Raw genomic sequence first — 25,593 nt, 5'->3', positions numbered from 1 at the left:
TCAAATTGCCAACATATGCTGGATCATGGAGAAAGCTAGGGAGTTCCAGAAAAACATCTGCTTCATTGACTACACTAAAGCCTTTGATTGTGTGGATCACAACAAATTGTGGCAAGTTCTTAAAGAGATGGGAGTATCAGACCACCTTATTTGTCTCTTGAGAAACCTATATGCGGGTCAAGAAGCAACAGTGAGAACTGAACACAGAACCACTGATTGGTTCAAAATTGAGAAAGGAGTTCGGCAAGGCTGTATACTGTCGCCCTGCCTATTTAACTTATATGCAGAGCACATCATGAGAAAAGTGGGGCTAGATGAATCACCAGTTGGAATTAAGATTGCTGGGAGAAATATCAACAACCTCAGATATGCAGATGATACCACTCTTATGGCAGAAAGTGAAGAGGAACTAAAGAGCCTCTTGATGTAGGTGAAGGAGGAGAGCGCAAAAGTTGGCTTGAAACTAAGATCATGGCATCTGGTCCTCTCACTTCCAGGCAAATAGATGGGGAAGAAATGGAGGGAGTGACAGATTTTATTTTCCTGGGCTCCAAGATCACCGCACACGGGGACTGCAGCCAAGAAATTAAAAGATGCTTGCTCCTGGGGAGGAAAGCTATGGCAAACCTAGACAGCATAATAAAGAGCAGAGACATCACCCTGCCAACAAAAGTGCATATAGTCAAGGCTATGGTTTTCCCAGTTGCAATGTATGGCTGTGAAAGCTGGACCATAAGGAAGGCTGAGCGCCGAAGAATTGAGGCCTTTGAATTGTGGTGCTGGAGGAGACTCCTGCGAGTCCCTTGGACAACAAGGTGATCAAACCAGTCAGTCCGAGAGGAGATCAACCCTGACTGCTCTTTAGAAGGCCAGATACTGAAGATGAAACTCAAATACTTTGGCCACCTAATGAGAAGGAAGGACCCCCTGGAGAAGAGTCTAATGCTGGGAACAATAGATGGCAAAAGAAGAAGGGACGGCAGAGGAGGAGGTGGCTGGATGGAGTCACTGAAGCAGTTGGTCTGAGATTGAGTGAACTTCGGAGGATGGTGGAGGACAGGAAGGCCTGGAGGAATGTTGTCCATGGGGTCACAATGGGTCGGACACGACTTCACAACAACAACATTATCTATGGTATAAATAATGGTATTATAAGGTTGCCTTGCCTTAACGGTATTATAATAATTATTATCTATTTGATTTCTGTTCCAGCTTTCTGCCAAGGGACTGGCACTCAGGGTGGCTGGATAAGACCTCATATTTAAAATACATAATTGCTAAAGCATCATAATACACCCTATTATACATCTAAACCCTACACACATTTAGACAGAAAAAGATTCCATAACTCCCAGCATTTTCCAGCCAGCATATTCTGCCTAGAATGCCTTGGACCACACCCCATGGAGACAATTCCATGCAGAATTATGCTTATTAGTCAAAGTTCATCCCCACCCCACAATTGTGCAAGCTTTTCAGATCATCAGATCCTTTTATTAGGCACATCTTGCCTGATGAAGAAATCCGGGGACCTCAAAAATTTGCACATTTTTCTTTGATCACATGTAAGTTGGCCTAAAGGCATGGCACTGCACGGATCCTGCACTGGATTGCCTCCTTAGGGTGAAGTCCTCGCAATGCCTGGAGTTGGAGGGCTTTTTCCTGTCTAAACGCCCATAGCATTGCACCGTAAATGCTATTTCTAAACAATCCATCCTCATGACAAGGATAACAGCATCCAAGCCAAAAGACCGGCTTACACACCACTGGACCTGCTTGCGTAAAAACAAAATAAAGATTCCAAGATTTTAAAACTCAATGGATGTCAGGCGGTACACTCCCTCCATGGGAGGGGACCCAGAATGCCCCGCGATGGGAGCAGTGGAGGAAGAAACAGGGGCTCCGAGCGGGCGGGGCTCTCTCTCCATTGTCAGCCTGTACTGCATGGCGAGGCACAGGTGGGGGCGGGGCCGTGACTGCGCCCGAAGATGCCTTGAGGACTAGGATCGTGCCCTGTTCTGCGGGCGTCAGGTGGCAAGCACGGAAAAGGGGAAGGGCCTCGTGTTTTCGGCTGGGATTTTGGCTCCTGATCTCCACGGGGGCAGGATGACTCCCCAGGAAGAGCCGGGAGAGCCAGCTGCAGCTGCTGCCCCAGCTTCCACGGATGATGACGGCATGACCTGGTGGTACAAATGGCTGTGCAGGCTGGCAGGCGTCATCGGGGGCATCTGTGAGTATGTTCTCCCACCCCGCAACCTCTCCAAACAGATCCTTCCACCGGGAGCGGGGGGGGGGGGGGGCGGATCGCGGCGCCCAAGTTGTCCCTGCCGGTGGACTTGCTTTTCTCTGATGTCCCCTCTTTAAAAGGCTGTTCGAGGACCAGCCCCCCTTCAAAGGTGCCCCCCCTGCAAAAAAGTAGAAGCGGCAGTTCATCTGGTTTGCAGAATGTTAAAGACAGGATGCTAAGCTGCCTTTTGATGATCTGCACCCTAAAAAAGGGGGTGGCAAAGACGGAACTGGAGAGCGCCTCAGCGGGTGCAAGCCCAGAAGAGAAACTTCTCTTCCTCGGAGAAGCTGCCCAGCCTCCTTCCGGTCTGAAAATAGAGCACTGCGAGAACCGCCCACCCCGAACAACAGACCGATCGGGCAGGCACGCGGGTCACCTGGCCACACGCTTCTCCCCTGCACCCGAGGCTCCACGGCGCTCGCATCCTGCTCCCCAAATGGGCATCACTGCTTATAAACTCACGTGCAGCGAACTTGCCCGCTCTGAATAAATACTTGATCTCTTCTACTTCCCCTGTTCGAGTGCTGATCTCCCCCCCCCCCCACACACACACCATCCACATGGAAGGAGGGAACCAGAGGCTTGGGGGAACCCAGGGGTTGCAGAACTATCAACCCCCCCCGCCACACACCCACACACACCAAAAAACTACAACAAACCCCTTTAGAAAAGAATCCCTAAAACAGAGTGGTACCCTGGTGTGGACTGAAGAAAAGTGGGGAGGCGGAATGGAGCTTCCGGAAAACAGGAGAGGAAGTTCTCCAAAGAGCAACCATTGGTCGCAGGCTTGGTTTAAATAGCTTATTCTTTGATGTGTTTATGTTCCAATTTAGGGTTTCTTTTTGGAGGCGATGTTAATATTTAAAAGCATGTTTTGCAAAAGCTGACCAAGTCTGGGACAATATGGAGAAGCTTGCTTGCAACTCAGATGTGGGCCCTTCCACAAGCAGCTCTCAATGTGCGCCAATCGCCATTCAATGCCTTGGGCCCTGACGGAAAGCGATTTCCTGCTCGTTTTCCAGCGGAGCTGATAACAGTTGTGGACTTTGATACAGGAGTTCCTCTTGTGTCAACTCTTTGGGTAACGCTTTCGTCCTGCTGTTAGTTCAGCTCCTTCTTCCATTCTGCAATATGGGGAACTGCAGGGAATCGGCCTGAAAGGCTGTTGGAGGCCAAACAGCCCGAAGCTCATCAAACCACCATGGAATCAACGACTGGGGAAAGGGTGTGGAGGCTTGTCACTGTGGGAAACCCTGAAAGACCCGGTTTTGCCGTGAGGCCAACTGGATTTTGCTGGGACTCGGGAGACCCGGGTTCTGGTCCCGACTTGGCACAAAGCTCCCTGGGTGTCTTTGGGCCAGTCACAGACTCTCGACCTAACCTACTTTACAGGGTTGCCGTGAGGATAAACGTGGAAGGCAGGCAGATTCTGCAAACTGTTTTGGCTTCTGTGCAGGAAACAACGCAGAATAGAAATATGAGGAATCAAAATAATGTGTGGGGTGGCCCTTCAGCGAAGGAGAGAGCTGAATGCAGAATGTCGGCAATTCATGTTAGAGCTGGGCTTTCTCTTGCCGCTGTTGGACTCTGGTCTTAACGGTGGTCTTACTGGGCTTGCTTCTCTTGATGATCCTTCGGTCACCTTGAAATGTGCCAGACCAGCCCTGCTGCATCTGGGAGGGGCCCCAGACGTTTGCCCTAAATTCCTTTCCCAGTGGCGCCACAAAGCAGCAAGTCCACTAGAGCACGAAGGTAACTTTAGACTCTGGACCTAATGTTTATATGCCTCCTCCCTGTCGCTTTCTTCAAATGGTCTTACAGGACGGGAGCCCCTTCTATGTCCTTGCACCAAAATGTGGGGAGCTGGCCCTGCTGCATTTGGGAGGGAAGGGCCATCTCGCTTATCCTGCTCAGAAGGGCTCAGGGCCTCTGCCCCAGATGCCTGCCACAACGGTGCCACTGCCATTGCATGTCTCTTGAATGCTGATCCTGCAATGCAACGCCCACACAGTGTCACTGGGAGGCTATTTTTGTGGTCTCCCCACGCTGTACTCCCTGCTGTAAGGTGATGCTGTTGGTGGCCAGGACAGTTCCAGGCAGACTCATGGAGGAACCAAGTACTGGGCTTAAGTGCGTTGCTGCCCATCCTTTTTCAGGCCTGGGCAGCAGGTGCAGATGCTGAGGGCAAGTGATTTCCCAGGGTTATATGATGCTTGGAGAGACTTGTCTGAATCCTGTTCCTTAACTGTAAAGGCTCCCAGAGGAGTTCGTATGCAGTCAGTAAGATGGCCTTGCCTGAAGGCATATGATCCAAAATAATGCAGCACACAAGAAAAAGGCGATGGGGAGGGCAGAGGAAAAAAAACGAAGCAGGCTTCCCTGTAGTGCTTGTAGTTTCACCCTCTCGTCTCCCTCTGTACACTCTGATGAAATGGGTGTTGGGTGCACTGCCATGGAGGCCTACCTTGCCGGTGGGTCGCCTGGCCTCACTTTGCCCTTTGCTTCAACCGTGAGGCAGGCGGTTGCACATGTGGACCTAGACAGGCTTGTTATCATGGGGACCTGTGCCCAGACATTGCCTCTCACTCACCCCCTTGCTTCTCTCTGTCTGTTGTCCTTTTTTTTTTTTTTTTTTTGGCAAATATGTCCTTTCAGCAGGACCAATGGGAATAATTAGGAATAGTTGTTTGGATTGGAAGCCTTTAAGAGAGCGGAACAGTGTGCTGGAAGGATCCCGAACTTTTTCCAAATCCAGAGCTTCCTTTTTCAGTGGCTCCTCCCCACCCCCATGGGTGCCTTTGCGCTGGCATTTATTGTCAGCTCAGCGGAGAGGTCAGTCTGTCTCGTGAGCGGATCCCCGAGCCACCTCTGTAATGCTGGGATTAAGTTACCTGCTGACGAGTGCTAAAGGCAGTGATGTCGTATCCGATGCGGAAGACCTTGTTGCAAGTTTAATGAGCTCCGGATGAAGCGGCGCTCGCAGGACCGCCCAGGGCAAAGCCGTCGGGCAAGCTCCTTCCCTCATTATGGAGCCGAGGCCGGCTCTGTGAGCCGTTTCTGGACTTTGTGTGGATTGAGGGATGCACTCATATTTTCACTTTTTATATTTATAGCCCGCCTTTTTTCCTTCGTGGAACCCAATGGGGCTTACCTAATCCTCTTCTTATCCTCACAACACCCCTGAGAGGTAGGTTAGGCCGAGTGTTCATGATGACTGGCCCAAAACCACCCAGTGAAATTCATGGCCAAGCAGGGGCCTGATCCCAGATTTCCTGAGACCCAGTCCAGCACTAACAGTTGCACTATACTGTCTCTCAGTTGCCAACTCTTTCAGCTGGTCCTGCTCTTCTGACTTTCCAAGCAGCCTGAAAATGGAGAAATCCTTCGGTTAATTTTCAGGGGTCCCCTTCCCAAGGAAGTCAGGTAGTTGCTGCAAGAAAGAAGGTTTTCTCGGTAGTGGCCCCCATCTTCAGAGACAAATTCCCCAAAGAGGTTTGCCTGACACTTACACAAAAGCCCAAGATAGCTTGCATGGTTGTCGTCCTCTGCTCTTTATCCTCACAGCATCCCTGTGAGGTGGGCCAAGCTGCAAGGCCACGGCCGCTGCCTGTGAGCGGGACCTTGAGACCCTTTGCATGTGGCTCGGCCAGGGAGGCTGGCTGGCATCCTGGACGGCTGAGTGCAGGGCGATCTTTGTCTCGGTGCTGGCAAACAGAGGCGCCACGCCGCGTGCAGCGTTTTCACATCTCCCTCTCTAACCCCTTGCAGCCTGTGCCTTCTCGGGCCTCTGGATGTGCGTGACCATCCACCCCCTCAACATAGCGGCAGGCGTCTGGATGATGTAAGTGCAACTCCGTTCCCTTGCGGGTGGCCGGAGGGCCGGATCCTAGAACCGAGGGAAGGGCCCCACTGGGAGTGCGACAGCTTACAAACCTGCTCAGAAGTAACCCGGCCAAGTCTGAAACAAGCAGGCCCAGTGTTCCCAGCAGTGATTTCCGATAACGTCAGATAACGTCCCGAGCAGCCAGCCTGGACGTGTCTTGCTCAGGAGTAAGGATGAGCAGCAAGCCAACTTCGGAGCTAGCCGGACAAGGCCTCTGTGTGCGTACTCACAAAAGCAGGATTGAGGCGCTCCGTACCGCTCCCGGGCTAGGGAGGTGCAGATTTTGTTAAATCTGGTCTGTTTTGGAGATCTTTAGGTTTCTTTTTTTCCAGTGCCTGCTCCTTGATGGGGTTGGATATTGGATATTTCTTAGCAGAAAGTTGTTCCACTTGTGCTAATGTGCATTGGCATCACTGAAAGTACATTTGTCAATGTGCATGCATGCAAGCCGCCTGCACCACCATGACTGATGAAATATGGCCTGCAAATCCAGGGGATCCACACGCTCTGGAAACTCATCCGAACACACTTCATTCTCCTGCAGGTTTCTCCAACATACCTACACCATGCCCTGCACGCTCTCTTGCAGGAAAAGTGGCACTGGGAGCTGGTGTGCCAACTGTGGCTCTGTCAGGAGAGCAGGATATTGTTTCAGTAATTCATGCTGTGGTTACATCTGGCTTGACTACTGTGACACGCTGTCTGCAGGGCTGCCCTTGAAGACTGCTTGGAAACTTCCGCAGTGCAGAGCACAGCGGCCTGGATATTGGTGGAGGCTGGGCGGCAGCAACACTCTGCCAGTGCCATTAGTTGCCCTCATGTTTTCCAGCCCCATTTGCTGTGGTTTGTGTTTTTCTTAATACAATATTCCACTTTGTTATTTCCTGCTTTTGCACATGGCTAACATCCGGCCACCACAGATAGAATGGTGTCTTAAAAGGGCGGCAGATTACCGCTGCGCACGGCAGGGTCGCCCACGTGGGGTTTCTCCACATGTGATTGTAGGTTGCGGCACCATTTGCACGTCATGGCGCTGCTTCTTATTTTGCATGGCGATGTGGTGTCTCTTCATGAACCACTTCAGCTATTGGGTGGTGTTGAAATGAGCAATACCGTCATTGCGGTCCCCTGCTGCAGGCGGGATGGGTCCTCTCGGGTGTCTCTGAGCCAGGTGTCTCTTTCCCGAAAGGTTGAACGCCTTCGTCCTCATTCTGTGCGAGGCCCCGTTTTGCTGCCAGTTCGTCGAGTTTGCGAACGTCATATCGGCGAGGGCAGACAAGCTCCGTCCATGGCAGAAGGCAGCCTTCTACTGCGGGTAAGGGTGCCTTGGAGGCGCAGCTGAAAAGCTGGAGGTTTTTGTGAGCCCTCTTGCTGCGGGATGGCTCCAGGCCAGAAAGGAAATGGCCACAGCGCAAGCCAGTTTACCAACACAGTGGTGATGAATGCTTTTAAGGATGTATTCATCAGTATGCCAAGGGTGCCGCTGGAAACAGAACTGGGTTTTGCAAAGGCATGAATGGTATAATGAAATATGGAACATGGTAATTAATGATAAACTGACGACAGAAATAAAAATTAAAAGAGGGTTGATGAAAGCAAATAAATATAATGAAATCTGGGAAGATTTTGTAAAAGCGGTACTGATAGAAGGCAAAGGCTGTAAACCCAGTCAAGATTATATGAACTTCTGGAGGGGATATGGAAATAATTGAAGTACATTATATATTATTAATTGTTATAGTATGTGAATGGTGGTAGCATTGGTCTCTGGGGTGGTGGGGGCACTTTATCATTTACTTTTTATGATTGTGTTTTTGTTATGTTAAATTATTCTTATGATGTATTGTATTTATGGTTGGGTTTTTTTCTCTTAAAATAAAAAATGGGGGGGAGGAAAAAAAAGTATGCCAAGGGTGTCATCTGGTGTCACTGCCTACAACCCTTCAAATTTGGGCGCTGGTGGGCATCCGATGGAGAGCAGAAGGAATGGGGAGGTGAGTGAATGTAGGAAGTGGTTTGTGTTGCTGCCTCCTGGCTGGATTTCGCTTGAGCATCACTGCCGCCGTCTGCTCAAGGACAGGTATTTTGGGAGGCACTTCTTCCTGGGGTCGCCATCGGCAAGAGATGAGTTGAAGGCACAGGGTAACGACTGCAGACAAGCCATGAATTCCAGGGACCGCACAAAAAGGGGTGGGCTGCCTCCCCCCGTTCCACTCCGCATGCATTTTGGGAACAGCCGGGGAACACCGTGTTCTCAGGATGCAAAATTCAGCGGCAGACTCTGTCTGGGCATGGTCCGTAGAAACAGGGTGAGTCAGACGTGGCCTCCCGGGCCATCTAGTCTGGCCCCCGGCTCCAGCCGGCTCCGCTCACGACACGCCCACCTTGTCATCTTTGGGTCCTCCCTGCCTTGGCATTGTGCAGTCTCCTAGGGATGACCCCCTTCTCGCTCTCCTCTCCTTTCCCCAGAATGGCTGTGTTCCCCGTTATTCTGAGCCTGACGCTGACAACCTTGCTTGGCAATGCCATCGCCTTTGCGACGGGGGTGCTCTACGGACTCTCAGCACTGGGCAAAAAGTAAGACAGACCACTACTTCCAGCTAAGCATCTTTGCCCCGAGTGTGATTATGCTCGCAAACAGGGATATATGGATTTTGTTAAATCCATTCTGTTTCTTGCACTGTCAGCCATCTTTCATTCTGCCATCTGCTCCCTAACAGAGCCAGATTTTTATTTATTTCACTGTATTGTATTTTATTACATTTATATCCCAGTTTCTTCTCCTGCAAGGAACCAAAGGCAGTTTACCGAATCGACCCACTCCTCTCCATTTTATCTTCATAACAGCCCTGTGAGGTAGGCTAGGCCAAGAGTCTGTGACTGGCCCAAAGTCACGGAGTGGGATTCATGGTCAAGTAAGGACTAGAAATTGGTTCTTCCAAGTAGCAGTCCAACACTCTGACTGCCACACTACACTGGCTCTCGTATAAGTGCAAGAATTTTGTTCCACTTGTGCTAATGTGTGCTATTGCACCAATTAACTAATGTGGGTTAGCACATTTGTCCAGGTATGAAAGTGCAGATTAGTACCAAAGTGGTCCCAGATTCTGACTTGGCAGCTTCCAACATTTCCGTTTCAATCAGCCTTTTATTCAGAACATGAGGACTAGAGTCATGCTTCATTTGCAAGGAAGCACCATAGCTTCAAAGTGGAGCAGATGCGTTCCCACGCCTTAATTGGACTCCGTGGCTTGTGTCACTGCATCTCAAGGCTGCATCTCAAAGCTGTTGTTGCCTTTGCAGGGGGGACGCCATCACTTACGCAAGGATGCAGCAGCTGCAGCGGAAGCAAACCAGTGAAGACGGGACAGTGGGGATGATGGAAGCCCAGGCTGTGTGACGCCCTCTCCCTCGGAGTCAAAGCTACTCATTTTAGAGCCAGGTGCTCCTCCTCCTTGATGTCAAAGAAAGCAAACTGGTTCAAATGGTTCCGACTCCTTCAAAACTCCTTTAAAATTCCTTTCAAAACTGAAAGAAGTTACAGGAGCACTGAAAGGAAGCATCTCCCTGCAACAACTTTTTGATTTTTTAAACTAAATTAATTCAACACTGTGAATCTTTCATGCTGCAGCTTTTCAGTGCCTGGGTTTTAAAGCAGCCCTCGCTCCGTTCTCAGGTCAGACTGCAAACCTCTGGTGCAGTTTTTTTGGGCTTGGTACGAAAAGGTCACTGGATGCTGTATTCTAACTACTGACTTCTATCCAGGGCGTGGGATGTGGGGGTGGAACTGTTTTGAAAACTGGAGAAAAAGGCACCAAACCCATTTCGTCTTCTAGAGTCATCGAGTGAATGTTTGAAGAACTCTTAGTGCTGTGAACTTTGCCGAGGATTTGGAGCTATCGGTGTCTTTCTCCCCACACTCCCACCACTCCGAAGGATTTGTGTCTGTCTGTCCTTCCTGCAAATTGCAGTGCCCCTTTCTCAGAGATAGTTTTTTAATGGCATTCTTTCTGAATATTAGAAGTTTTTTACAACTCGTGTGCTGATTTTGGAAATGCGTTTTTCTTAAAGAGGAAAAAGAGCTTGAAGATCTCGGCTTTTTCTGTGTGGCTCTGCCTTCTTCTAGATTTCTTTAGCAAGAGCGGCCATGAAGGAGAAAAAGGACCAGGAAAGAGCAGGAAAGAAAGGACTTTTTGTAGGAATCTTTGAGGCTCACTCTGGAAGGGGAGAAAGGGCTGGAGTATGTCCTTAAGCCAGCAAAACTGCTATTTTCACTTTGCACGGGCCACCAAAGAAGCCAAGAAGTATTACAAAATGATTCTTGGTTTTCGCACACCCTGGCTCCCCCACCTCACAAATTCTGCAGCTGCAAGCGTGAAGCTCCTTTGCTCCCATATAGCACAAAAACACGGCTTCCGTAATGTAGATCAAGAAAGACTTCCAAAGGAATAATAATGGCAGAAGCCAATTATTCTGTTGAAATGAAGAAAGGCTGGGGTAACCAGGATGGCTTTCTGTATGTGGAAGGACTGGGAATATCTGACAGATCTGTGATTCATCATGAATTCCTCAGCTCAGAGTCCTTTGATCGCAAGGGTGTCTTTGCTCCAGTTGGTGGCTTTCAAGCATCTGGTTAAAACTGAAGTCTTCTCAGCTCTGCCTTAATGGCACTTGCTAGGCATATTTTCTGTTGTTAGGTTAGCTGTATTTTTGTTGTTGATTTTTATACCTGGTGGAAAACTTCCTTTCCCCAGGAACTTACAACCTAAGCCTCCTCTGTCCAGGCATTTCAGTGAGCAGCTGTCTTGGTTTGCATGGAATGACAACCATGCACACGAGTGATTGTTGGATCTGTGGGTTGTGATTCTGTATGAACCCCAGAATGGTTGTTAACCATGAAAACCTAGGAGGAAAAGCATGGTGGTTGGGTTGTGGACTCCGGGTTGTTCATGGTTAACAGCCTTTGAGTAAACTCTGGTATCTTATTCTCCCTATTTATACTGTGGGTTTATATTTAATTCGTTGTGACTTCCCCCTGCTTGTGGATTTGCTTTGAGGGGTGTAATAATGTATTTCTATTTTCCCTGGATTTTATATTTAAGACTGCTGCAGTGGGGAATCTGTTCTCTTTGGATGTGCAACACTCACATCCTCTGTTGAAAGGGCAAAGGGTAGGATTAGGGCTCTCCCTTTCAGAGCAAGGGATATTTCTGGAAGTAACTCACCCTCGTCCCTGACATTTCGCTGCAGAATCACGAGGGGCTTAGTGTTGGTCTCCCCTCTTTTGATAGTGTCTTTCAGGTAAGACAATCGTATCTCAAGGGCAACCAGTTTTCCCCAGAAGGGTCCTGCCTGCCTTGGAAATTCTGAATTCTGTGCTAGGAAAGGGGGGAATGTGTTGCATCCACGTTTTTGTGTGTGGTGGGCGTATCTGGTTCCATTGCTTGGTCACTGAAGGAACGGGACTTTTGGTCTTCCATTTGCAAGGAAGTTCTTCCTGTTCTGAAAGGCCGGGAGGCAGGAAAGGATGCCCGGAAACAGGAGCCTGTCCTTCCACACCCTTTCAGACTATGGGCGGAGAAGTCAGACACGGGGCTGCTGCTGCCCCCTCGGGGCTGATGCCAGGGGCTGGCACTTGGGAGACCCATACCCAGGCATGGACCCAGCACTAATCCCGAGCCCGAGGCCCTGCTCTTCCTGCCCGCTGCATCTGCCTGTTCGCTGGTCCTCTGCTCGGTGTCTGAACTGGGGCTAGAGGGAAGGGAATACTCCCAACAGAGCGTGTTCAGGGCTGCGGTGGAAGCAGCGAGGGGGTGGGCCCCCGGAGGGAGCCTTGTTCTGGGGCCCACCATCCCTTGAGTCACCACTGCCCTGACTTTCCCAAGGAGGCCCGGTGCAGCACTGTGGGCAGTGTGGCTGATGAGCACAAGCCCCTGCTTCTCCTTTCTCTCGGGTACCTGTATATGCCTATGCAGAGCGAGAGAAAGCAGGAGAACGACTTGCAAAAATGTAAGGCAAATGACATACAGAAAGTCATGCGGAAATGCCTGTAAGGTTACATGCAAGCTTAAAACAAAACTGAAGAAACCATTCTCAGCATTAAGGTCAAACTTAAGTCCTTAAGACCAGAAAACTGAGCAATGGAAGGAAATGGAGATGGGCCGACTCATCTGTTCCCAGTTACACGTAGCAACCGGATTTGATCTCGCCTGGACCGATGTGCTATTTTCTTCTCTTTAAAAAGAGCTGAATGGATTGATTCTTCTGTTTGCTGGTAGAGACTCAAGTGAAATGGCAGATGGTGTCGTACGGGGGTAGAATTTCCAAACACTTGTTTGTTGAAGGAATATGGAATGCTCTTTTGGGGCAGTGTGACAGAACCGCGCATGGTCTTGGCCTGGGTTAGATCAGGGCTTGCGGCTTTAAACTTGGGCTCCTAATGTGCTGTTAGTGCTTGGGAAGAAGAGCTTTCACACCATGCCTTAGGAGTCTCCGGTTTGACGGTGCTTCTGCCACGGGAGACGGTTGAACTGTGGACAGCCAGTTCTTATTTCATGTGGAAATGCCCAAACGGCTCCTCTTTTGTGTATGCTGTGAATAAAAAGACCGTTCTACCTCTGGTAATAAGTTTGTGGTTTCCAAAACTGTTTTAGGACTTTCCTTTGGAGAGCGTGTGCGTGCGTGTGATGTGCAAATAGAAGAGAGGTGCACATGTAATGGGGCTGCGGATGAAAAGACCTGCCCCCTCGGAACTGCACAGATCTTCACGGATCTACGTCATCTTCAGCTTTCCCACAGTGTGTGTGCAGGATTTGACACCTGCAATTTGACGAACATTTTTTAAAATCACCCCAGCTGAGTTTCCAGCTGCCCTGTTGGCAGAGAATTCCTTGGAAGCGTGTGCAATGGAGAGGATAAATGTTTCAAAGTGAAAAGGAGAATTTCTAAGGAAATCAGATGGAAGCAGAGCACCGGGCTAGACAGAGAGATGGGGGGGGCTCCCCTCCCACCTCCGACATGACGAAACTAAGCCCCCGGTCGTCCTGATAGTTCCCACTCCACTGCCCTGCAAATTAATTTCTTTCAGATCCTCGAAACCACTTGCCCTTCTCGATTCCTTTTCCCCCAAACATCTATTTTTCTCTCAGATCTGCTGAAGTGCACTAACTTCAACAAGAATTCTGCATCTAGGAAGCTTATTTCCCCACAGTTTGAACATTTCTCCTCCCAAAGTATGTATTTCCGCAGTTCCTCTCACCCTGAAAAATTAAAAAAAATATTTCCTCCACCATCACACAACTCCTGTCTCCAGTCATTTCAGGGGTGTTAAGTCACTTTCAACCTGAGAGCCAACTTCAATTTTGGGAAAGCTCTTTGGAGGGTGAGGCGGGCATGTCCCAGGGGTGGATAGATCCAAAAAAATGCAACTAAAGCCTATATTATTGTCAGTAACTCTGCCTTAGGAGAGCAATTTCGACCTTTTCAAATTTAAGAAGCCCCCAAATGGTCTGTGAGCTGGGAAAGGTGCGTGGACTTCTGCAGACACTCAGGGAGCCGTGAGCCTCAATGTCCACACCCCTGGCTTTGGCCATGCACCCAGCACACTCAGTCTGCCACCAGTGTGAGGAGAATAAAAACCCCAAGACATTATTTAAAATGGCACTAGTCCACATGGAGGCAAAGCTCCCTGCCAATGCCAGAAAAAGTCAGCCTGCTTGCACACTTCGCCTACTGCTATGCTGTTATTTTGGCCCCTCCCCCTTTCCTTTTTGTCCCACCCACCACAGGAATGTAGACCCTGAGAAATTATTGGAAATAAAATCCAGCCCTCGAGCTGAAAAACGGTTCTGGATCCCTGGTGAAATGAACGCTGCTTGACACTCGTACGGTGCCTTATGTGGTTCAAAGCTCTTTGTATTTATTTTATTCACAACCCTTGCAACAACCTGACAAGGTAGGTCAGCGCTACTGTTTCCATACTGCAGATCGAGAGTGAGGGACACCTAAGCAGTTCACGGCAGACACGAGAACCAACCAAAGATTACTTGGCTTGTCCTTCCAATTCTGCGGCTGCTACAAATGGACATCTGCCAAGGGGCATCTCATGCTTTACCTCTGCGTTTCCCAAAGGGGTGAGGTCTCTGCTTGCAGAAGAGGTCAACAGGGATTACTCACAAAAGCTTCACTTGTCTGAATGTGAACTTTTTCTGGGACCTCGCTGAGAACGCCGGAAGGACTCCAGAAACGATTTCCGTCCAGTTCGGAAGTACGATTCTATCCTCTCCAGAGACCTTCCTTTGGTTTCCGGAATGAGGTAAGTGAAGATCAGGTTCATCACGCAGATGATGCTGAAGAAAAAGAAGGGCACGTCCAGGCCGTACTTTTCCTGATGAAATGAAACAAGCCATCCGTAAGACAGGACAAAAAGTAAGTGGAAAATGAAGATTAATTTCATGAGCACATGACGACATCTTTTGGATGAATGTAAAAGTCTATTTTCTAGAGCTTGCTAGATAATTCAGTATATGGGGGATTTGGGTCTTGTCTTTGGCTTCTCCCATCACTGCAAGGCAACATCCGAACGCTGCCACAAAGTGGCGTGTAATCCTTGGGTTGAAATGGCTTTGCTCTCAGCTTGTCCAGGAAAATTCCAGTTGCCGGGAGAAAGCTCTGCAGTTGGGACATCTGTTTGTGTCCATGAGCATGCTCCGGGCAGACCACATTGGCTTGGCTTACCTTAACCAACAAGAAGACTTTTGTCAGGACAAAGGCGGTCACCCAGCTCACGAGCACGCACAGCCCAGACACTATCCCCCGGGTCTTCAGCGGGAGAACCTCAGCCATCAGCAGCCAGGTGATGGGGCCCCAACCCATGGCATAACCTAGAGACGGGAAAAGCCAAGGCCTGGAGGGTGAACACGGGCACATTTGGACATGGACTCCTCTGAGCACAGAAGTTCCAATCCCGCCTTCTCTGGATGCCACAAAAACAGCATAATATCTCCTCACGAGGAGATGTGCTCCGGCTCGTGCTACTCCTGGACAATCCGGCTTGCTCATTTTTGCCCCTTGTCTGTCTCTCTCATGGCATTCTTGGGTGTGGGTCAAAACTATCAGCTGCATTTTCCAAGTGTGGTTGTGTTACAGACATTTTTCAAGTAGGTGAAGCAATATATACATCTGTATGGTGGCGGTAGGGCCTGCCAAACCTGCCAAACCTCCTTGAAGCACAGCTCCCATCCCCCCGGATCACTGGGCAGGCAGAGAGGAGTTGTCACCCAGCAAGATCTAGAACCTCCTCACTCAGGGAACAAAGGCACCCTCAGTGTCTGTCCTTAAGCTATCTCTAACCTGCTGTCCAGAGACCTCTTTCTTGCCTCTCCTGTTTTTTTCATTTTATTTCTCAAATGTTTCATGAGCAGCAACATGGAAGCCATTTTGTGAGAGTGCCCGAGGAGGGGGATCCAAATTTTCACAGATATGAGCCTTCAGTCTCATCATCATCATCATCCACACCAGCAGCAGCAGCAGTGCAGCTGTTGCACCCCCTCCTCCTCCTCTTCTAAACCACCACTTAGCCATAAAAGGCTCTCAGGACAATTGACAAAATACAAGGTACAGTAAAATACAATATAAAACGAGGTACAATAATTCAGAACAAACCAAAATCAAATCAGCTACATGAGGCAATAAACACAACAACTGACAAAATCCATAAAGTTTCTAAAACAGTAGCAGCAATACAAAGGAATTAAAATCAAAGCAATTCTGCATCGTTATGCAGCTACAGCTACAAACCACCCACCCAACAACTCCCAGTGCCGCAGCCTGCTCAGGCACTGAGCGGGTTCCCGCCGGTGGAAGGTCTCTGGGCAAACAGGCCGGCGTGATGTGAGGGGCTCCCTCTCTGTTTTCTCTGCACCATTCATCCCTTCAAATGCTCCTACTAGCTTCCTGTTTTCCGAAGCCAGGGGTCCTCAAACTTTTTCCACAGGGGGCCAGTTGAAGGATTGCTGGTGAAGGCACGGGCCACCAAGCCGGTGCAGCGGGGGGGCGCCCAGGCCGGGCCGTGGGCCACACGGGCACACTCGGGGATCCTTTTCTCCGAGCAAGTCCAAAGCGATCGCCTTGTGAGCAAGCCGCCATTGGGCACACGCACGGTGAGGCACCGGCTAGCTCGCAAGGAGATCCTTTTCTCTGAGCGAGCCCAAAACGATCTCCGTGCGAGCAAGCGGCTGCCTTGCCGTGAGTCCAAAACCTCTACGGTGGGCAGGATAAATGGGCATGGCGGGCTGCATCCGGCCCACGGGCCATAGTTTGAGGACCCATGTTCTAAGCTGAGCGATCTCAGATTTTGTAAGCATTAGTGGTCCAATGCCTCGAGCACTTTCACTGCCCTGCTCTGGATTTTTCCAACTCTACAATGCCCCTTTTCAGGTGCAGGGATCAGAACTGTACACAAGGGCACAGGTTGCAGTGGGAGACACAGACATGATGAGTAGCGACAGACATTTATATCCTGCCAGTGTTGCAGGGCTGCGTCACAACTTGCAAGGGGGCTTATGTGGTCCTTCTCCTTGCCATGTTTTCCTCCCAACAGCCCTGTGAGGTAGTCTAGGCTAGGACTGGCTCAAAGTCCTCTGGTGAGCTTCATGACCAAGGGAAGCCTAGAGTCTGGATTTCCTGTGCCCCAGCCCAGCACTCTAACCTGTAGGATACCTACCTAACCCAGGTACTCACCTATGATGAAGAACATGGTGGCAATCAGAGGAATGACGGTCAGGCCAGTTGTCACGTGGGTGACAAAGCCCTCCTGAGTAACATTAGGTGGTATCCCTGAGGCATTATGGGACTGCAGAGGGATGAAGCGGATGTAGAATCCCAGGGTCAGGTTTGAGATGAGCATGATGACAGCTGCGATGAGAAAAGAAAGCCAAACGCACGACTTAAGGGATGGCCTGGACGTCCGAGGATTCTTGCCTGGTCTGGCAGTCCTCTTCTTCCAAGCCTCTGGATCCTGCCCTGCCACACAGACTTGCCTGTGGCTCGTTCTCCCTTCCCCTGGGTGTGAGAATGTGTGTGCTTACGAGTGGGGCTTGCACACGGGTTTTAGCATTTTCCTGAACCTGCACTGGCATCCCAAAGCTCACACTTCTAAACGTGTGCATTTGCAAAAATGCACCTCAGCACACAAGGACGTACGTGCAAAGGCCCCCAAATCCATGTTTTTACACTTTAGCCTACAGGTGTGTTTCAGTTAGTGCTTTTCAATTTTAGAAATGGTGCATATATTAATGTAGTTTCCAGCCGCTTTTTGGCAATTCTTTTATGTGTACAAACAATTTGTGTACAGCTCTGGAAAACTGAAAAAAGAAGGGTCTGGAAGTCTGTGCAACTTAGAAATGTGGTCCACTGTGGAATCTGCAGGTTGGGAGTCATAAAAATCTGAACTCGTTGAAACCAGTTGCACATTCCGCCTGCCATCCTGTTGTTAGATCTCAGGTCTTTTGGCCTCACATGCTTTTGTCTCGGTTCCACCAACTACCTGTGTGCAGTTTCCAGCCTTGAAGGAGTGGGGAAGTCCCGCCTCTGGCCCTCATCCAAAGGCTTGTGGACTTGGGTACTCCTCTTAATTCGGGAGGTCCCATCACTGTGATTGCCAAGCATGCAGCTCTTCCACTGCCCCTTTGATTCTTTTGGAGTCAGGCCTTTGGGCTGAAGGCTCCAGAAAGACCTTGGAGATGCCATGGGGTGGGATGCAGTGAATGAAACGCTCACCTGAGATATAGAGAAGAATCTTCCTCCCAGCCTTATCCATTGAGAAAGCAGCCACCAGCACGGACGCCAAACGGACACCTCCCACGATGACCGCGTCATATTGCGGTGGCTGCAAAGACAAACAGGCGCACCGACCAGGGTCAGCACCTGTGAGGTTTCCCTTTCCAGTGGAAACGTTTTTTGAACAGGGTCAGTTTCCTATAGAGGGAGAAGCTCCCGGAATCAGCCAGAATTGCTGGAATCCGCAAGTCATCATTATTTTCTCAGCGGGCCTGGAAGGAGCCTGCAGGCTTCCAGCAGCGCAAGCTGCATCGTGGGGGTGCCTGCTGGCCATGAGAAAACCCTTGCAGGAAGGAGTACAGGGGCCTTTGGTTCGGTGTTATGCGTTATACCACCAGGCCGGGGGCCTCTGGCTTTCTTCGGCCAGCGGGGATTAAAGGAAGCACGGTTTCCGTTTGTGTTTTGCCCACTGCCGGGCTCCATTTGTTCTGTGGGCCGGTCACTGGCCGAATGAGGGTTTTTCCCAGTGGAGAATGTGTTCATCAGTGCAAAGCTAATGTGAACTTGTGCAAACCCCCCAGGGCGAAGAACTGGTCTCCCAATCTACAGCTCTCTGGGGTCCACATTCCAGGTTAGACGGTGGAGGAAAGGGGGAGTGAAGTGGGGCAGGTTACCAGAATGACTGCTGTGCTGTCAAAGATGAGCTGCAGGTATACAAGGATGGGGGTGACGCCGGAGAGCTGCTGGAGGAACCGCATGAGCAAGGTGATCAGGATGGGTTTGGAGATGTACGGCGTCTTGATCTCAGCCCACGTAATGCGCTCGCTCTGCGGATGTGCAGATCGGAAGCCCCCGTCAGATCCAGCTCCCATGCCTCTGACCTCCACGTGCCCTCCAGCTGGGCTGGACTACGAGTCCCATGCTTCCCAGCCAGCACAGCCCACAGCGGGAGTAGCAGGCAAAGGAAGACCAGCAGGGCCACAATTCCCATCGGCCCCAGCCAGCATCGCTTGTGGTCATGAATTACGCCAACCCGCAGACCAATCGGGAAGCACAGACAGATGTGCCCACCTGGACAGGTGCAGCTGACTCATCCCACCCTCTACCTGGAGCTGAGTGGCAGCATTTATGTAGCCAGAGGGAGGTGTCGGCAGGATGCGGAAGTCGAACCTTTGCCGGGTGTGGAAGCAACCCGAAAGACCCCAGCGCCCACGGCAGAGGATGCAAGCCGACTTCTAAAGGGAACCTCCAGGGGTCGGCGCGAGAGCAGGTCTCCCTTCTCTGGCTCTCCAAATGCCGCTGCATGAGCCCCTCCACCCCCGGGATCATGTCTGTCTAGCCAGGAGCCCTTGGGCAAGCCCCAGGAATTTCCTTGCTGCCCTTTGCTGTGGCACGTACCTGTCCCTGCACAGTGTCCTTTATCTGCTCGTATTCCCACCAGTAATCGGTGTCCTTCCCTCTCAGCCATGCCAGGGCACGGAGAGCCTCCTCCTCCTTCCCCCAGGAGATTAGAAACCGGGGCGAGTCGGGCATGAAGACAAGCAAGGCAATCATGAGGAGGACTGGCACTTCGCCCGCCACAGCCAGCCAGCGCCAGGGGACGGCAAGGCCTGCAACGAACGTAAGAAGGGCAGTCCGGCTCTCTGCTCACCTAGTGGCCAGACAGCTCCCCACAGGATCTCACAAGCAGGGCCGGAGTGCTGCAGCTCCCTCCTGCACATGTTCCCCAGCTCTAGCTCGACAGACCTCCATGCCTCTCCTCAGAGCAGAGAAAGTGTCTGGGACGGTCCTGGGAAAAGCAGCGCTCTAGTGCCAGATGAGTCTCCCAAACTAGCTGTTGAGAACGTGTGTTTCCCACCGAAAAAGTTCTGCACAGAAAGCTGCGCTCTGGGCCATTCTGCTGAAAATTTAATGGCTGAAAAATTGTGCATCTTGGCACAGATCTCTTGGGTACGTGTGCTGGGGGGATATTGTTTTTATGGCATCAATTCAGGCCAACTTCAATCACTCTGGGGTATCTATGGCAAAGCTGCCCGAAGGGGTTAACACGCAGGGTTCAGAACACTGGGTAAGGGCAAGGCCCTGTTGCGAAATGTCTGTTTTTCCAAACAAGCGTCATAAAAACTCTGCTGTCTGGAGAGCCGGCTGAACTGGCCCTTCTTGTCCAGTCTGTAGGCTGCACCCCTGAGGCCGAGGCATGGGGTCGGCTTGGTGCCAAGGAGGGGGAAAAGGTACCCTCACCTTTTTAGAACAAGACGCACTTCCTTTCAAAGGCCTTTGCCATTAAGGGCTGTGTCTCAAAATGGAGAAGCTTGGTGACTCGTTTCCATTCCCCCAAGATCCACACTGGGTACTTGCCTAGAGCATAGAGGAAAAGGGCACCCAAGACGGCCATGATCTGAGGACAGGAGCCCAGTGCGCCTCGGATGCCGGGGTGACAAATCTCGGAAATGTAGACCTGGGGAAAGCACGGGGAAAGCAAGTGGCACAGGCTGGGACTGGCCCGAGACGGTTGTGCCAGCAGCAGCAGCACTGTCAGCCATCCATTGAACCTTCCTGCCCTTCTTGCCCAAGTCACTTTCCTAGTAAAAACCTCTCCCTTTGTGATGGAGCAGCATATCCTGGAATGCAAACCGTGGTCGTGGCAGCGTGCAGAGGCAATCCAAAGCAAAGGGTTGCGGCTTCGTGGGCACATGTCCTGTACTTGTGCTGGAGCCCATGCCCAGCAGTTCTGCCTGGAAAGCAGAGGGAGAACTCCAGCCCAGATTAATTCAGGGCAGCCCAGCCCTTTCCTTCCCTGTTCGAAAGATTGCTTAATTGAACTTATTTCACGGCTTCCAGTAAAAAGAAGAGGAAGGATGTGCCCCAGAGAAATATTGGGCCCCATCTGGGCCTTGGGTGCAAGCCCCTCAAAAGAGCACCAGGCCCTGTGCTGGAGTGGAGGCAGCCCTGGCAGGGATGCTGGTGTCTCCTGCCGCCCCTCGTGGGCTTCCCCATTCCCTCAAAGCCGCTGGGGGGGAATGGAATGAACTGCCTGGCCTTGCCACCTGCGGTGGGCGCTTCCATGGGCAGACAGGGCGTCCATGGGCCCAGTGCCGGCATCCAGCGACTGCCCTGCAAGCTGAGGTTAGTTAGTAGTGCTATCTCTGAGCTGAATGGGATGTTTGAATCTGGAAAGTGGGCCACTTGGAAAGGAGAAGAGCCAAGGGGGGAAGGCCGGGCTTGGGTCTGGGGGCACCACTGGCTGGATCCTCCGGGGAAAAGGAGCAAGGGGGCGCTTCAGTTCTGCAGAAAACGACCCTTGCAGATGCAGTGAGAGTCGGTTGCTGCCGCCGCACAGCTTACTTACTGGGATGGCTGCAGACGTCATGCCACCTGCAAATCCTGTAAGCAGCCTTCCCACCTGCAGCATCCAGATCTCTTGAGCGCTGGCAATGAAGAGGTACCCAGCGACGGAGGGCACGGCGGAGACCATGATGCTCAGCTTGCGCCCCAGTCGGTCGTTGAAGTACATCGTGCCCAAACCGCCCGCAGCAACTCCCAGGGTGAACACGGACTGCAACACACAGATCACGAGGAGAGGCTGTAGGAAAGCTACTCGGTGCTGACTGTGGCCTGCAACCAAGCAACGCCTGCACGGCTGAGAAGCTGCATCCTGAGAAGTCAAGCTCTCTCTTTTCAAATCAAGTTTCTAGTCCTCAAGACAGCAAAAACAGGTTTGACATCTGGAGGGATGGCGTCCTACCACCCTTGTGGCAGATGCTTGTAAGTCTCTAAACTTAGAGGTGAACAAGCTCCTAATGGAAAGAGTCAGGTGTGCTGGCTCTCTTTGCCGCCGCTTTACTTCTTACCCTGCATTTTCTTTAGGTGGCTGTTTTGAGAATGGGGGCTGGGAAGCTGCCATGCCGAGGGCTGAGCGGGGTGCTTGGTGGGGGGCCGAGGTGGGGGCTCAGCCTTCAGTGTCAGAGGACTTGTGCTCAGACTCCCAAAGTACGACGGCCACCCAGACAATGCTGGGGGGCGGTTAAGGCTGCACCCTAAAGTGTCCTGAACAGTTTTAGAAAATAAGCCTGCGAAGGAGCAGAGCTCTCGCACGCAGGAAGGGAGGCTGAAGAAAGAAGAGGAACCGGCACTGCTGGCGGGCCGGGAGAGTGATGCAAGCTTGTTTCGCCAAGCGATGCTCGTGTCAGGGATCCATAAAGACACCAGGGCAATGATTCACCGGCAGGAAAGCCACGGTGACTCTTTTATTTCTCATTGTGGTTGCACAGGGTTGGAGCCTCACCATTGCCAAAAAATACCCTTTAATCGATTAGCAAATGTCGCTGTTCAAGCCCACTGGAATGCAGCTTTCCTCATTCGACTGTTAGAAGAGGGTTGTTGAACTTCAGGCTGCTGGGACGAATCTGAGATCTTCTCTAAGATGGAATCTGCCCCTCAGGCAGAAAGAGGTTCAATGCCTCTCTGCATTACAGGAACACACCAGAACCAAAGTCGCTTCTGCTAATACAGGTGGCATCTTTTATCTCACAGCCAAACTGGTTATAATGGATTCGCCGTGGAGGATGCTTTAGCTGGGTGGCACACTGACTGAAGCTTGCCCACCTGGCTAGCACTGACCGTATGCAAAATCCACTCATGCTGCCATTCACACAACTGTGTTGTGTAAACACAGACGATCGAAATCGCTAAAGGCTCCTGCAGAGTCAAAGCACTGGCCCTCACAGAGGAGTCTGTCTACAAACCTTAAAACATCTGGCCATCAGACCTGGAACGCACCCTAAGACCCCCCCCCCCCCGGGCAGCCCTGCTAATTCGCCACAAGCAACAGCCGGGCCTCCACTCCACAGCTCTGCCAGCCAGCTGCTCTTCCCAGAATCAAAGAACAGCAGAAGGGGGTATGAAGGCCCTCGGGTCCAGCCCCCTGCTGTTGCCCACCAATCCACACCAGCCCACTCAGAGGGCTGCCCAGCTTCTTTCTGAATGTCCCCAGTGTGGGAGAGCCCACTGCCCCTCCAAGCAGCTGGTCCCACTTACCCCAAACCAGGAAGCCATTGCTTCTGTCAGCTTCAAGTTGGAGTCCGGTGTTTCTTCCAAAGCTGGGATGACCGGGGAGGGGTAAACTAAAGCAAAACCGAAGCTGAAGTTCCCCAAGACGGCAGCAAAAGCAGCGAGCAAAAGGCGCCCGTTTTTAACAGTCCTGAGACAGAAGGATAAAGAAGGGTACAGTTAGGGGACGGAGCGGGGTCTGGAAGTGGTGGGGAAGGAGGTCCACTCTGAAGATGGGAAAAGCTTTGTCAAGGTTGGGAAGGCCTGGGACCAACCCAAGTCCCTTCTCCTGTTGGTGCTCAGCATTTCATTTGAAGGAGGACTCCACCGTAAGTTGGACCTGTGGACTCTGACAACAACTAGTGTCAACCCCATGTCCTGCCCCCGAGAGTCCACGACTTGCTGATTGCCGTAACAACCCGTAGCAACAAAACAGTGCTAGCAGCTTTATCGTTAGCAAGCATGGGTCCAGAGGCTCCCAACTGCCCATTCAGGACTGGTCCATCCCCAAAAGCTCCTCATATTAGTGGGGACTGTACGATGTCAGTGAAAACAGGTAGCAAGCCAGATTGACTACTGCGATGTCATAGTGCTTGGCAGAAGAATTTAAGCAAAAAGACGGGCTCCTTGCCCCAAGGAGAACCCATTGGTGTAGTGGTTAAAATTGTGGGACCAGGCCTCAGGCGATGCGGGTTATTGGCCCCACTTGGTCATGGAGCTCACTGGGTGACTTTGGGCCAGGCACAGACTCTCAGCCCAGCCTACCTTGCAGGGTTGTTGTAAGGGCAAGACTGAGAGGAACAGGAGAATGATGTAAGCTGCCTTGAGTTCCTTGAAAGGCAAAAAGGTAGGATTCAAATATAATAAATAATCAAATAAGGCTCTTACAATGCGAAGTTACAACTACATAGAAGACCACAAGGAAGGGGGGAACCAAGGGTAACATCATCTATGTTGGTTACCAGTTGAAGTCCAGGCTGCCTTTAAGGCACTCACTTTGACATATAAAGCCCTAAACGGTTTAGGGCCTGGATGTCTGAAGGAGCATCTCCTCCCATATATGACTACCTGGATCTTAAAATCATCCACCGAAGTTCATCTCTGGAAATCCAGTCTTGAAGATGTAAGGAAGGTGGCCGCAAGAGGAAGGGTCTTCTTGGTCATGGCACTCCGGTTGTGGAATCAGCTCCCCAGAGTCGTGTGCTTGGTGCTGGCGCTTTATGCCTTTTGGCGCTAGGCTAAAACCTTTCTATTCTCCCACTGTTTCAACTGCTAGACATTTTAAATGCTATTTTATGCTGAGTTTTACTTATACTGTCACTGAATTGCTGTGGAATGAGCATCATTTATTTATTTATTTGTATTTCATTGGATATGGAATGGTGTCTTATGACCCATATCATGTTGTATTATTCATTACATTGGGTTCTTTTTAGCTTTTAGCTTTTTAGCTTTTGGGTGCTTTTTAGCTTTTTAGCCACTTGGCTAACATGGACAGCATATAAAAGCTTAAATTAAGTAAGGAAGGAAGGAAGGAAGGAAGGAAATAAATAAATAAATAAATAAATAAATACGGAGGAACAGCTTCCCATAACATGGTGTCCCCAGATGGTTTGCACTTCAGCTACCATCAGCCCCTGTCAGCATGGCCAGTAAGTGTGAATCCTTTTGGGAGAGCACCCAGTTGAGGAAGGCTTGGATGGACCACAAGCAAGCGCAGCTGAGTAAGCTTCTATTCAGTTGAAGGTAAGGACTAGCAGCTTGAGCCAAAGGCTTTGCGGAAGGAAGGCAGAGAGGTGGGGGACCCTCTATAGAGTTCCAGGCATAGGGCAGCCAAGACGAATGGGGAATGTGAGAAAGGTGGAGACCTTACTTGTAATATTCCTTCTCCATCTGACGGGCATCGTTCTCCCCGAAAGTCTGATAGTCTTCTCCCCGCCTCATGCTCAGGAACGGCTCGCTGAGGTTGGGATCCATGTCTTGATCCATCCCTTGTTGCCAAAGTGATGGAGAGGCGGGCGGGCGGGCAGGCGAGCGGGCAGCAGTGAGCCAGAGCTGGGCAGAGTAGTGGCAGGTTTTCTTCGTCTCCTCTGCCAGCAGAAAAACAGCTTCCCCTTTCAGAAAACACCCTTGTGGTTCACCCTTCCAAGCCGGGCTTTTCCCAGAGTCATGAGTGATAAGGAGTGTTGAAAAAAGCAAAAGTGAAAGAGAGAGAGAAAGATCCCAGAGTGTGCAATTCCAGCAGGGTGGGGGAATCTCTGCATCGCTGGTGGCCCACGAGACCGAAAAGCGGAAGACAGAACGGATGCAGAAATGGGGTGTGGGAGGGAGATAATGGAGGAGGAAGCCACACAGGGCCACAGAGGCGGCAACATCTGAAGCAGGCGCCTGGCCTCTACCAGGGCTGCCCGATGGGCCTTGCCGCATCCCACCATTAAGCTCATCCCACTGCATCTTCTGCTGGCTCCTCCTCCCACAGTTATTCTGGCTTGGTGTAGGCCCCTAGCAGCCTTCCAGATGGGCCAGACCACAAGTCCCATTATCCGTCATCTGGGTTGGTGGACGTTCGAAGCCCAGGCATCTGGGAGGAAGGCCA

The 25,593-nt window shown here is 51.0% G+C and overlaps 2 protein-coding genes across 2 annotated transcripts; one reads left to right on the top strand and one right to left on the bottom strand.

Moving 5' to 3' along the window:
• Positions 1-1,988: 1,988 nt before the first annotated feature.
• CACFD1 (calcium channel flower domain containing 1) lies at positions 1,989-12,794 on the top strand. Its single transcript, XM_044440171.1, has 5 exons — positions 1,989-2,230; positions 6,056-6,128; positions 7,360-7,485; positions 8,640-8,747; positions 9,474-12,794. Exons 1-5 carry the CDS (start codon positions 2,107-2,109, stop codon positions 9,568-9,570), a joined length of 528 nt encoding a protein of 175 aa, XP_044296106.1. The 5' UTR covers positions 1,989-2,106; the 3' UTR covers positions 9,571-12,794.
• Positions 12,795-14,066: 1,272 nt separating this feature from the next.
• Positions 14,067-24,976, bottom strand: SLC2A6 (solute carrier family 2 member 6). The gene is made up of 10 exons (XM_044440131.1): positions 24,871-24,976; positions 22,986-23,148; positions 21,298-21,504; positions 20,307-20,406; positions 19,347-19,558; positions 18,623-18,775; positions 17,949-18,057; positions 16,911-17,084; positions 14,907-15,052; positions 14,067-14,556 (listed from the first exon to the last, which is right to left on the bottom strand). Exons 1-10 carry the CDS (start codon positions 24,972-24,974, stop codon positions 14,353-14,355), a joined length of 1,572 nt encoding a protein of 523 aa, XP_044296066.1. The 5' UTR covers positions 24,975-24,976; the 3' UTR covers positions 14,067-14,352.
• Between the last annotated feature and the right edge of the window lie 617 nt (positions 24,977-25,593).

The sequence above is a fragment of the Varanus komodoensis genome, unplaced genomic scaffold (genome assembly GCF_004798865.1).
Source record: "Varanus komodoensis strain SLA01 unplaced genomic scaffold, ASM479886v1 scaffold36, whole genome shotgun sequence".
Lineage (NCBI taxonomy): Eukaryota > Metazoa > Chordata > Lepidosauria > Squamata > Varanidae > Varanus > Varanus komodoensis.
Note: the sequence above shows the minus strand (reverse complement) of the source record. Positions and strands in the feature narration are given on the sequence as shown.

What these genes read in the sequence shown, in the direction of transcription:
- CACFD1 (XM_044440171.1), top strand. Translation starts at nt 2,107, where the DNA reads ATGACTCCCCAGGAAGAGCCGGGAGAGCCAGCTGCAGCTGCTGCCCCA. An exon ending in GCGGCAGGCGTCTGGATGAT is followed by an intron (nt 6,129 to 7,359) that starts GTAAGTGCAACT and finishes CTTTCCCGAAAG; the next exon opens with GTTGAACGCCTTCGTCCTCA. An exon ending in CTCTCAGCACTGGGCAAAAA is followed by an intron (nt 8,748 to 9,473) that starts GTAAGACAGACC and finishes TTGCCTTTGCAG; the next exon opens with GGGGGACGCCATCACTTACG.
- SLC2A6 (XM_044440131.1), bottom strand. Translation starts at nt 24,974, where the DNA reads ATGGATCCCAACCTCAGCGAGCCGTTCCTGAGCATGAGGCGGGGAGAA. An exon ending in AGGACACTGTGCAGGGACAG is followed by an intron (nt 18,776 to 19,346) that starts GTACGTGCCACA and finishes GCACATCCGCAG; the next exon opens with AGCGAGCGCATTACGTGGGC. An exon ending in CACCATGTTCTTCATCATAG is followed by an intron (nt 15,053 to 16,910) that starts GTGAGTACCTGG and finishes TCCCGTCTCTAG; the next exon opens with GTTATGCCATGGGTTGGGGC.